The following is a 13,542-nucleotide window of genomic DNA, read 5'->3' on the forward strand; positions in this document are numbered from 1 at the left end:
GCTCTGACTCAGTTGGAAACATTTTTGTAGAAAGTTGCTCCACATAAGAAAAAACTAAGAAACAGGAAAAGGAATTACAAGAGCAGAAGAAACAAAAAGTTAATTATTAAAAAAGGACCCCGTTAAAAATGATTGAATACATTTACAGAAATCTAAAAAGTTAAATGATAATGAAACAATATTTAAAAAGCGACCAGTCGATCTATAGTGGGAGTGCAGACAAAAGTGATCCATTGACCCAACTGCGTCTCTTAAATACATGAAGATAAAGCAGAGAAAAGTGAAACAAGCACACGTGTACCGGTTTGCATTTTTAAATCTGAGCATTCAAGTTTTCTGCACAATCAGGAAAACATTTGTTTTAACATGATTTTCAGCAGTCTTGGTAAGTAAATCCGGTAACTATAGGATGAAATACATGTTGAATGAAAAGGGTTGGATGAGTATGTTGTTTAAAATGACAACATTCATTCTTTGTATTTTGAAATTGTACATTTTCTTTCATCCTCTGTGTTCAGTCGTCACAGTTGTGTTCCCAGGGATGAATTGTTGATCAAACAGCATGAGGTGGTGAATTTTTATGTGTTTTATTATGTTTTAAGTATCCAATGTTTAGTCTGTGTGTGTTCTGTGTCTTGCCTGACTGCGAGACAAATTTCCCTTTTGGGGACAATAAAGTTAAAGTTGAGAAAATAGTCTTATCACAAGGTCCCACAAGGTCCATTTAGCAGCTGTTCTGGAGCGGTCTATCATATCACATGATCTTCATCAGCAGATGGAATTTGGACAGTTGTCATGAATGTGAAGATGTAAATATGTCATTTTTTCTCACATCCGAGGCTTTTCGTAAATGTTGGTTTTAAATCTGAATTAATTCTTGACTTTGGAAACAACAGTTGAGAAATCAGACTCACCACAAGGTCCATTTAGTAGCTTTTCATAAGCTTTCAGTCAAATCGCATGATCCGTCTCAGCAGATGGAGGTTGCCCAGTTGTCATGGATTTGTAGATTTTTGGCCATAACATTTGAACAGGTAGATTCCGAGGATACCAACAATTAAATTTGTGCCTGTGCTGAGGTCATGAGTCTTGCCATATCCTGTGACAATACCTGCTCTCTCATTTACACAGACATTTGGTCCTTTTTATACAGAACGGCAAGGTGGAATAAAGGTGCAACGTTCCCGCCTCCAACAGGCTGTGTATCTATGATCCTTGCAGATTTTGTCTACAATCACTTCCCCTGCATTCATATGCATATGGCAACACTCTACACTCACCCTTGTGCCCTTAACTTAATTGTTTTTCTTCAGCTTCCGAACAAACCTATTTAGCAGTGCTCATGCTTACGTAAGAGCGGCAGAAAACAAAAAAGCAAAAAAATAAATGGTTAACACTCAGGAGGAGGGACGGGGGCTCCCATTCAGAATATGACAACCATGTTTTAAATTATGTCAAATCCCAGCACTCCCCTCCCTCTGCTGGAATGTCTCCTTTTGCACAGAGGAATTTTATTGCCCTACCTTCCCTCTGTTGTGGTGTCACTGGGGGACAAAAAACAGCGCTGACCCCATGGGGGCATCTGCTCGGCTCACCACCTAGATGCACATTGTGACTCTGGCATAACTTCGCTGTTAGACGTCACAAGTCATTGTGTCGGGGCGTTTTTGTGTCTCAGGACAAAGCGTGAAAGAGAGAAAAGAAAACAATCCAGATGCCTTCTCTGAAATGGCTCAGCTTGCCCCCTTTTATAATGCAAGTGGGGGTCAGCTTTGTTCGAACGCGGTGATCGTTGTCGTTTTAGAGAAACCAACTTTCAAAGCACATACCTATGTCTTGTAATTAGGTTAGCTGTTCCCCTCCGTCTGGACCGGCTGATGGCTCTGGCCTCTCTTGGGGATTATTTTCACTTTGCAAAATTATACAAATTAAAATCACGTGTAGGAGCTATGTATTCATTATCTTTGACTGAGTACCTGTTGCCCAAACCCAACGCACGCACAGGCTGTAATTAAAGACTTTTGAAACAATGGGTTATCACCACAAATATAATTTTTGTTTTTTTTGTCTGCTTTTTGTAAATATCTGGCAAAATCGTTTGCTCCAAAGACAGAAAAAAACTGCTGAAGAATACAAGAACCCAGAGGGGACTCATTGTCTTTGAAGAAAATTTCCAGATGTCTTTTGTGACCTAATTTTACACTTGAAGTTATTTTATTAATGTACGCAGTGATGTAGGAAGCATTCAAAGCCTTTATTTAACTAAAAGAACCAACACCACAATATAAACATACTCAAAGCAAATATTTTCAGCATACTGTACTCAAAATATCAAAAGTTAAATTACTTTTTAAATAGAGAATGGCCTCTGTGACTGATGTATATCATTGGCTCTTAACTGGATAGTTACTGCATTACAGTTGTTCTCAGGAAGAGAGTAAAGAAAATCCACAGTGAGCTTCTTCCATGTAACTTTGTCCTCTTTGATAGCTTTTTCAACATCTGGGCACCAGAACACTAAAGCAGATGTAACTGTCTTCCCCAATTTAAACAATTACTGAGACTACAAGCAAGTGTCCACATTGTTATGTTGTTCCCAATTGATGATACTTTAAATTACTGAATAGATAGAATTAATTAATTTAAGTGTATAAATCATTCCAATAAATATTAGAAACATAAAAGATACAAGATAAATCTCATCTTTCATTATTATGTATGACATTATAAGATTGTTAGTACTGGTGCATCAGTGTGTAAGCAGCATTTTTTACTCTTATAACTGATTCAGATTGAGATGGTACTAAATACATTGTGGTATTTTAGTCCACAGGTTTCCATTCAAGGAGCCATAGGGTGCTGCAAAGGGTCATAAAATAAATCTGAGGGGTCCTGAGATTACTAATGTGAGAGGGAAGAAGTTTTTAGTAATTTCATTGTAAATCTCCTTCATCTTCACTGTTTTTTTTTAAAGATTAGAATTGAAAATGTGCATAAAAACAGGTGGATTGAAACACACTTACAGTTTGATCTTTATCAATGCACTGTATTTTACAAGAAAATAATTTAACTAATGTACCTAAAGCTATCAGATAAATGAAGCAGACTTAAAGTACAGTATTTCAGTGGTTCTCAAAGTGGGATCCATGGGGGGGTTCCTGGGGGTCCCCAGCAAAAAGGGACTCTTTTATTTTCACTAAAATTCAATCCATAAGTAACACAATGAAAGAACCAATGACTATTTTCGTCCTGGGTTTCAAACACTTCTGTAATAAAAGCAAACATCTTATCAGATGTCCCAATCCTGGGACAAAATCTTTAAATGAGGGCCTGTGGTCTAATTTGTGTCTGTTTAGGGGTCCTTGATGTGAAAAAGTTGGAGACTGCAAAATTTCCCCCCTGAAATGTAGAAGGTGGCTGTGGCTCAGGAGGTAGAGCAGGCCGTCCACTAATTACAAGGTTGGTGGTTTGATCCCTGGCTCCCCTAGGCCGCATGTCGAATTATTCTTGGGCAAGATACTGAACCCCAAGTTGCCCCTGATGGCTATTCCATCAGTGTATGAGTGTGATGTATGAATGTGTGAGTGTGTGAGTGTATGGGTGAATGTGGCAAGTATTGCAGTAGTAAAGCAAGTTTGAGTGGTCATTAAGACCACTATATCAGTGCAAGTCAATTTACCATTTAGAAGAGTAGCAGTGTCATCATTAAGTACAACCACATTAAAATTGCACTTACCTACAGCACTTGAGTAAATGTTTTAAGTGACTTTCCACCAATGAATGTAAGTGACAAATGAAAAAGTCCATGAGAATACGAGGGGAGTTTTATAGGAACAGCACGAAAGACAGGAAATAGAGGGAGCCTGCTGTTTGTTTTACACCCATATAAAAGATAATGACACAGCGGTCCTGTGACACTTCTTTAACAGTGAAAGAATACAGGAGTGATCTCATTTGTCCCGCTCAGAGGAATCGTAGGAGTGTATGTTTTGCTTGAGTGACAGACAGTGAGTGAGAGGGGAGTTGTCACCACACCTGTGTAAGCAGAAAACATCTGTTCTCTCAGGCGACATACTCCAAAAACTTCTTCCAGAAAAACCGACATGAAGAAGAAACAATCAAATCTTTTCCTGTAACCTCTTGAGTAAAATGTGTTATCGCACTATCTCCATAGAAATCCAATTTTGGCGCAGAATCCTGCTTTCAGTTTGCTGCATGTGATTCGCTGCCAATTGTAACAGCAACTTATTTGTCTGGCTCTGTGGTTGCGAGGAAGACCAGATGTTGGACTCTGAGGCCAGATGAAAGAAGTCTGAGGGTCTGAGGGTCTGTGTCTCTGTAGCGGGTCAAGGATGGACAGGATGTTGATAAACTAAGAAACCTTGACTCCTTACCAAAAAAAAAAAAACACTTGCTTTTCTCCCAGCTACGCATTATTCCTTATCCCTTACTTCTTAGTCTACACCTCCTGGCCCCTCATTTATTTTCCCCTCTTCTTGCCTCTACACAATCCCATCACCTAGTTTCTCTCACCTTTGTCCGCCTGTCTGTCTGTTCATCTCCCACGGTGGTGAAGCCATGAGGCGTGCAGATGTGCCAGTTAATCAGGTTTCCTTATCTGCAGGCGGCGCCCAGCTACAGTCCAGCCCGGTCTCTGAACCAGCAGAGCAGACGCAATCACAAACACAGGCAAACAGCGATGAGGGCAGGCCCTGTCATTTGTGCTCTTTCTCATCAGGTCCCTTAATGAATCCTGCAGCAGAAAGAGGAGGCAGTTTCATGTCCTAGCCGTGCAGACGCAGAGAGAGGGGAGAGGGGGGAGGAAATACAAAAGGGGGGAACAGAGAGTGCAAGAGAAAGGAAAATGAATAGAATGTCTTGACACAGATCTCTAACGGCCCTGTCATTGTGGCTAATAAAAGCAGTGATATATGATCATGTGTCTTCCATGTGTGATGCCGACTACATCACTCTGACAGTTCATTATCACAGTTCAAACCAGAGAAGGAAGACTGGAAATTTGGAGATAGACGTGCTGGTTTTTCATATTTTACTTTGTTTACGGTGAACAGGTAAATGTGGGGCTTGTTACCAAAGTATGACAGCATTCTTCTTCTTCTCCTCCTCCTTCTTCTTCTCCTTCTCCATCTCTTTCTTCTTCTTCTCCTTTTTCTTCGTCTTCTCCCCCTTCTCCTTCTTCTTCATCTTGGGGCATCATTATATATTAATGTAAAGCATGTGGAATTACACATTGGAATTTCATTGAAATTATGTTTTCTTGATTCTCATGGAGCAAGTCCAAAATCAAACCTCAAGTCCTTCAGGGCAAATCCAAGTCAAGTCTTAAATCTTCATAAGTAAATTGAATGTCAGAGTGCAAAATCTCTCGATTGCTTATGTGCTGACCATTAAAATGTCAAAGCATTTTCCTTTTAAAGGTGTGTTAATGATGTTTTCTCCTCCACAGAGCAGAGGCCCAGTGATTTGATATTCAAACTGTGGATTGTGCCAGATCTTATGGTTCTGGGGCTTTTACCAGGTTAAAACTTGAGACTTGAAGGGTTTTGCTCTCAATTGTCAAGTCAAATCTTTAGGGAGTCGAATCTCTCAGCAGTCAAGTCTAAGTTGAGTCCCATGTCCTCATTTTTGTGACATAAAGAAACCACCATGTGAGAGTCACAAAGGTTGATAGTCATGAGAGAAACGGGGTGAAATCTTTGGTCATCATTCCGCAGCAGGAGGTCCTGGACTGAGAAAAGCTTTGTACATCTGCAAACCAACCTAACGAAATTATAGGTGTTCAGTGCATGTACAAACCAAGGTTGTCATCGTAAATGAAAACTAATAAAATAGCTAAACTAAAACTACCTATGGGCTCTGGTGAAGGACAAAACAAACTCAGATAGACAGATATATAATGGGTTCTGATTAGAAGGGAAAATTCCCATAATTGTGATTCTCGTATCTCATCAGGTAAACTGAAAAATGAAACTTTTATGAAAAAAAAGCCCTGATCATCATCTGGGTAGTGTATCTACAGGACCGATGTGAGCCTAGTTCAAGCTCATTTTATATGTTCTTCAATTATGCTTATGTCTCTGAGTGAGGCCTTTAACTTCTTTACACCAAAGAACCTCAAAAACACCAAAGTCAGCAGATTACAACTAAATCTGTCTGTCAGTGTTGAGAAATCAAAGAGATTTCTTTGGCGGAGAGGTCACACAGCCAAGTCTGTCTGGGAGGTATAAGAGCTGCTGCAACATTTTGGGTCAATGTCCTCGAGTTATGGACAGTGAGTGGAAAAGTTCAGCTTCAGATGAGCATTGAGCATTAAAACAAGCAGCCAACAGAGAGGTCAAAGGTCAAAACTCCCTGAAAACATTACAGAAACAAGCCTTTGGCTGAGGTAGAAGTGATATATTTTACCACTTCAGGAGTATTGTTGGAAGGTCATTATGTAAATGTACTTTACTGTCCTTCGATACGATATTTAGATAGTTGTACTTTACTTTCCAGTTTATTCTACTTTATACTCTATTGTACTTTTTTACTGCTATTTATTTGATAACTGTACCTATGTCACTATAGGTACATACTGTAAGAAACATATGAGAAGATAATAAAACAGCTGCTAACTGCTGGGCCCCTCATCACATTTCTGATAACTACTGTTAAACATAATACCGGAATTCAGTGGAACTAACCGTCATTAACTTGACCTAAATATTTAAAATTACAAATTTTAAGTCAATTCTGTGTCAAATAGATTTTTCTATTTATTTTTCAGACCACTTCAAACCTGTTCCAACTCAAGTCTTTTGACTTGAAAAAATCACTTGAATTAATGTTCTCATTCAGTTCATTAATTGATTTTTTTTTTTAAAGAAACATGACCAGCATAGATTTCCCAGCATTAATTGTTTGTGTGCTAAAACTCTCTGGACCCTTTTCTATCATAATTTGAAGAGAACATGATGGAAACTTGCTGTGTGTTTTTAACACATTAAGCTAAGTAACAGTTATTTGTTTTTATAGTAATGAGATCAATTTTTATTTATATAGTGCCAAATCACAACAGAAGTTACTTCAGGTCACTTTTCATATCGAGTCTATACCCCGCTCTTTATAATATTATTAACAGAGACTGTACAATTGAAGAAGAGCAATATCAAATTCAGTTCCTGCTCTCATACACCTTTAATTTGACAACTTGTCAAATGTAAAAGGAAGGCATGACTCATTCAGCTTAACATCTGAAATCTTTGTTTTCTGAAATTAATGAACATATTTTCACAATTCATGAGACAATTTGAAATAATTATTCAGTTTTAAATAATTTAACTCACATTTTTAAGGAAGCAGGGAAACTTTACATATTTATCTAAACTTCTCACATGGCTTCAATTTAATAACTGTGTCCCAAAGCCCTCAAAGTAGCCGATATTTCACAACAGTGCAAAAAAGAAAAAGGTTATTTTTTTGTTTTGTGTAGCAGAACTTTAGTTTTTTCCTCTTTACTAATTAATCACCTCACAGCCCCTCAGATTTATATTATGACACCCTTAAAGGGAGCCCAATTAAGGATGTGAGTACTTCCTCTCAGTAGATACCTGTGCCCGAGAAACCAAACCTGATCCCTCTACATTTCAGAGCTGCCTTTTGAATTCCAGTTGCAAGTTGGAGGTGCTTTAATAGCAAATGTCCTGTTCATATGAACCCATCAATATTTATGAATGTCATTGCTATTCAGAAAGTGTGGGCCCAAACCATTTGCCTGGTTGTTAAGTTGACATTCAATGGAGACATTTTACACTAATGCAATCCCCACAGAAATCCCCCACTGGTCCTTTCTCAAACCTGAAGTCATGGCATTTCTGCCTTAGAGAGGGCGCCTCAACATGGAAGACGACAGAGACAGAAGGCGAAAGAAGTAGATGATGAGCAGTCAGAAATGAGGCAGAGTGCATTTCATATTACTGCAAATGACTGCTACGCCCCCTAACCTGATATTACATGCAGCTCTCGCCCTCTGGATCTTTTCAGTCAGCTGAGACAGGAACTCTGCTGCTTTCATTAATGGTTCATGTGAAATGTTTTCACTTATTGGAATATATTAAGACTCACAGCTGTGACGTTGGAGTCACATACTTGAGAAATGAAGCTAAAGAGAAAATGTTAATCAGTGAAAAAAAAATTAAAATAAAAAAAAAAGGAACTTTTCCTTTGGCAAACACTGAAATTTATTCCAAAATAGAAAATAATTTCAATTATTATCAGTATATAGCTGGAGTTTCATGTATATATTATTTTGTATGTATTTCCTTATTATTATCACCAGTATTTGTTCCTCTTTCTCTTCTCCTCCACAGTTTTGGTTGTAGCAGCTGGGTGCCTCTCCTTGTTCTCCTGTCCCACCATGTGTTCAGAAGAGGAAGGGTAGGTGTGATAGTTATTATTGCCTGTAACACAGTCGCTATTAGCATATGCTAGTGGAGTGGTATCCAACGTGGGGGTCAGGACTTCACCTCGGGGTCACAAGATGATTAAAGAAATAAGAGGGAAAAAATATCTTTTACAAACCTTGAACAACTCAAAAGTAATCTCAATGGGAATGATGGTATTAGTATTTACTTCTTTATAGTAAGTTTTGGCTCCTCTGTTCCTCTCTCTCTCTCTCTGACAGAATAATTTGAGAAATATTTTGTCATTTACATTTTTTTGTATTTTATTTTACAATTTGTTCAGTTTTCCATTATGTTTCTCCTATTGTCTTTCTTTAATTTTTTTATTTGAGAATGGAAAGGTAATAGTAAACATTCAGACATTGACCAACAGCTGTAGCCTGCTTCCAGACCTCTGAATCACTTTCTACATCTACCATTGTTTCAGTAATTCAGCTAGTAGTAATAATAATGGTAATATTAATGATAGTGATAATGAAATGAACGGATTATCGTGGTGATCAGCAGACTCATGTCAATATGTCACACATTTATCACATGTGAGAAACTATTTGATGAACAGTTTTACATATAGTCATGTGTTTCTTTCACATTTCACATGGGATAACTTCACATGATGTAATCACATGTGTCAGATTCACATATAAAGAGACTTGTGATACATACATTTGCAACTGCCACATAAATAGAATATTACCTTTCCCACGTGAAAACATCAAATTCACATTTGCTTTTTCAACATTAAAAATAAAGACAGACCGGTGGACAGAGACATCTTATTAAGTTTAGCTCATTTGTTTGAAACCTCATGGTAACTTTTACCATAAGTTAAAACAAAGTTAACATATATTTATCATTAATGGTGAGCACCCTGTGTTATACTGTCCTGTTCTGGGATGAGATGAGGGAGTTCCTCCTCCTCCTCCTGTGTCCCATCATGTTTTCATTTTAAGGGCAGAATTACTTCAGGTCAAAGGGGTATTATTGTTGTTTTCAAAATTGCTTGATGAATGTGTTGTTATTTATACATTTACAGTTCATGTTGAGCAGCCCATCTCATCCTGTGCTGTACTAGCATGAGGTTAGGGAGGTGGGATCTTCCTCCTCCTCCTCCTCCTGTGTTCCATGATGTCTTCAGTTTAAGGACATAGTGATGTTACGGGGTTATTGTTGTTTTTTACACTGATATAGAGATATGTGGTAATTTAGCCTGTATACTGTGCTGCCTATCTCATCCTGTCCTGTCCTGAGATGAAGTTAGGGAGGTGGGATCTCCCCCCTCCTCCTCCTCATCCTCCCCCTCTGCTCCACCATGTGCCCAGGTTAAGGACAGATAGGCTTATTGTCGTTTTCTATATTGATATTGAAATATGTGGATGTGTATGTACTGAGCAGCCTACCCTGTGCTGTCCAGGGATTAAGTTTAGGGAGTTGGGATCTTCCTCCTCCTCCTCCTTCCCTGTCCCACCATGTGTTCAGGCTGGAGGAGAGGGCAGAATGACGTCACACAGGGCTGGTCTTGCCGTTTATTAGCCAGAGGAGCCAAGTGCCAGGTCGCGAGAGCTTCACACTGCAGCTCTGTCCGGCCAGCGGCAGAGGGGATGTCTTACTAACTTCACCAAAACTTTCTAGAAAACTCAGTCAACAGAAAAAAAGAAAACACTGACTGACTGACAAAGTGTCGTAACTCGCCTCACTCCTGTTTTAATGAAACTTTAACTACTTTATGACTTTTTTTTCTTCTTTTTTTAAAACTCAAGCAGAGGCACTGCCTGTACATCCACTTTGATAAGTTTTGAATGAGCCGGGTCACGCTTGCGTAGAGAGTTTTTTCTTTTCCCGTTTTTTTCTTTCTCACTTTATTTTTATTTGACGTTGGGATAAAGTTTTTCTTTATCATTTAAGACTCGTGATGGCTGTCCTGTCACTAGCGTTACTACTTGTAGGATTTGTATTGACTTCAGCTGACAAGGTAAGTGTCTGGCCGCTTCGCCGTTGCCTCATTTTACACACAAGCGTGCGCATTTTTTTGTTTTTAAATTTAAACCGACCCCGTTAATATTAAAGAAATCCAGCTGTTAAGATCGGAGAAGTGGGCCGGAGACTCTCTGTCAGAGCTTTCACATTTGGCTGAGTAAATGCTGCACACTGCTTCCTCTGTGAAATACATGTTGACACTGCACACGCATGAGCTTAGCCTGTTACATAACACATGTAAAATAGAGGCATTTTTGTCAAACTTTTACAAGCAGCTCAGCCTACAGTAAACTGCTGCAGGGCGGTAAGTGTTGCTGCTGCTGGTCATCTCAGCCTCTCAGATCATGATTTCCCTTCTGGCGTGTACAGCTTTTAACGAGCTTTCTCTTCTCTTACAGGCTGGTGAAGTACATAGAGAGGGTAAGTCCTGCTCATTTTTCTCGTTGCTCTTGTTAATAATTAGAATAAGTTGTTGAGAAAATAGAGGGGATTTTACCCCAAGAAACTCAGGAGGACAACTTAGTGCACTGAGATCAAAGTGGGAGGGGAGTTTGTGAGTGAGGAGCTCTGTAATACACCCCCCTCCTACCCTCCTCTACCACCCGACCATTCCCCCTACAGACACACACACACACACACACTTATATTACATGAGCAAACTGCTTCAAGGGCTTTGTTATACAGGAAAGAAAATTCCACTTCTAAATCCTGCACATCTGTTATTCATTCTGAGGTTAAGAAACAAGTGAGCTGCAACAGTGTCCACGTAGGATCCTTTTACACCCGCTGTTATCTTCTGAACACCTCAAGGGGCCTCACACAGCAAGATGACAGTTGGCAGTCAAGCACCGTTGGGCTGTAGTTGAGCGTTTGTGGTCGCTGTCGCCTATACAGTCCATCACCGTTGGCTCCACTTGGCCATTATCGGCCTTGTAAAGCAGCTACTTCACCCATTTAGTGTGGTTTCTATTTATTTTTCACCTTCTTCCACAAGTTAAAGTCAATGGGTCTCAATTAAGGGCCATTTGTATGAACAGATTGGTTCTTTAATGGTATGTACGAGTGATTCAAGGATGAATCAAACATATAGTTGATTACCTCTGGTTCGAATTAGAGGATGAATTGGTAACCTTTTTCTGTTGGTTCAGTGTTAGAAAAAAAAAAATCATGCCAATAAACTTTTTTGCTAGTCCAAAACTGTTGACTTTGCTCACCCACAGTATGCAAAGTGCACCTGGCTGCAGGAGCCGTTTAGCTTCAACTTGCAGAGTTCGCCTTGTAGTTAGGTCACATCGACATCGGATCATGTTCCTACCACAAACAAACCGCTCCAGGATTAGTTTGTGACTGGACCTGGACTGCACCCAAGTACTTGATTGTGGTGTTCTGCCCAAACGAATTGTACCAAGGGGGAAAATGAACCAGAGTCTGATTCCACCAGACTAAACAGCATAGGTTTGACAATGCTCCAAGAGAAATTGTTGCATTCACCAAGTTTCTCTTTAGAGTATGAGTGAATTTATCATTGAAGTTTTGTGATTTTTACTGGCATATTTTGGCATGACAGCTTATACAGTTAAATAATTGGTAAAAAAAAAAAAAAAAACTCTCTTAGCTGCAGGTTACTGTTACTGCATGTTGGAGAATCTGACTTGTACAGGCAAACCTGGCTGAAAAAAAAGTCTAAGGTTTGGTATTAGTAAACAAAAATGTTTTTGAATCTGAAACCACCTTTCCATCTATGGAATCAGCATCAGACAATCCAGCAATCGTAGCCACATTACATAACGACTGGCATGGTGTGTAGAGGTGTGAAAGTAGGCAGATATTTTTTATGTTAGAAAGACAGACTTTGTTTTCTCCTCTCATGTAAAGCGCAGCACCTTCATACATCCCGGCGGTCAGGTGATCATTGGCTGAAGACTTTGTGGTTTGTTCAAGTTCATAGGTTTTCAAGTTGCATCACTCGGTTATTATTATCACTAGTTCTTCTGGGGGCAGTTGAGTGTATCAGGGCTCTTAAGGTGTCAGTGTGCTCCAACTTGTCAGATGGTTGTATAAGCTCTAATATCTAGCTCCTCTCACACCTTTCTGACCTTGGAACTGAGAGGCTGCATCCAACAGTTTTTCTAGCTTTCCGAAGTGCAACATGATGAATGCCTTTGAAGCAAGACTGTCCAAAAGTGTGCACCATAATCTCCTTTTGTAGATTTTATTACATATTATCTTTAGGCTCACTGACCCACCTTTGAGTGAGGCCATTTGGAAGAGCTATGAACACTTTTGCCTTTAAGTGTGCAAACTACTTAATTTGAAGCATACTTAAACCATGAGCAAATGACAGTCCTGTGTAAATATATTCATGCTGGCACTGGTTATAGTTTCTGTGGTGTTCACAAGTTTACAAATTGAGGCGGTGCATCAGCCAGTTTTTGTCAGTGCTGGATCTTTGAGGCTACCATGGTCCGTCAGGTACTCAAAGATGTACAGATGAAGTCCATTCTTCCAAAAGATATCCCCTCATTTGTTTTTTTGACAAAGATGGTGGACAGTTGTGCAACATGTCACTCCAAATTGTCCCATAATTATTTGGTTGAGTAGAGATCTGGTGACTGGGAAAGACTTTTTTTTAAATATTAATTTAAATTTTTTCAATGTTTCTTTATTCATTTATAAGAGTAAACTCGTCTTTATCTTTAAGCACCAGGTTGCCATCATGCATGGGGACGGCTAAGGCAGTTTTCCTGTTGGTGCCCACTAAATCCTTTCCTTGCAAATTCAGCAGCTTTTAAAAGAAAAAAATCCATCCATTTATTGATTAGGCTTTAAAACAACCATTGGTGATGTACCTCATGTTTGTGCTGGAAACATATTTTGCCCTTACTGTGGAGAACTGGCCAAACAGATGTTGCACTGAGATGTGTTTTTGCTGGTTGAGAACATAAGCGGTTCAAGCCATTTCAAACCTGTACAATAAATATCATGGTCTGGTGTCAGACCCTCACAATCAAAGAACAAGGGCGTCTTTGGGGAGCTGCCATTTTGCACCGATGTTCAACAGTCATGCAAATGGAGAAATCCGTCATAGCAGGGGCAGAGAGAC

General features: G+C 39.3%; 1 protein-coding gene across 2 annotated transcripts in view; it reads left to right on the top strand.

Annotated features, from left to right (window-relative positions):
- The first annotated feature begins 10,034 nt into the window (after window positions 1–10,034).
- Window positions 10,035–13,542, top strand: part of adamts3 (ADAM metallopeptidase with thrombospondin type 1 motif, 3) — a 136,145-nt gene continuing 132,637 nt past the window's right edge. For both annotated transcript variants that reach the window (XM_023414303.2, XM_087176070.1), the window contains exons 1-2: window positions 10,035–10,434; window positions 10,838–10,859. In XM_023414303.2, coding sequence (XP_023270071.1) covers window positions 10,375–10,434; window positions 10,838–10,859 — 82 coding nt within the window. In that variant the 5' untranslated portion in view covers window positions 10,035–10,374. The remainder of the gene's footprint in view (window positions 10,435–10,837; window positions 10,860–13,542) is intronic.

The sequence above is a fragment of the Seriola lalandi genome, unplaced genomic scaffold (assembly GCF_002814215.2).
Source record: "Seriola lalandi dorsalis isolate HSWRI2012SDOR001 ecotype SW California unplaced genomic scaffold, Sedor1 jcf7180002054524, whole genome shotgun sequence".
Taxonomy (NCBI): domain Eukaryota; kingdom Metazoa; phylum Chordata; class Actinopteri; order Carangiformes; family Carangidae; genus Seriola; species Seriola lalandi.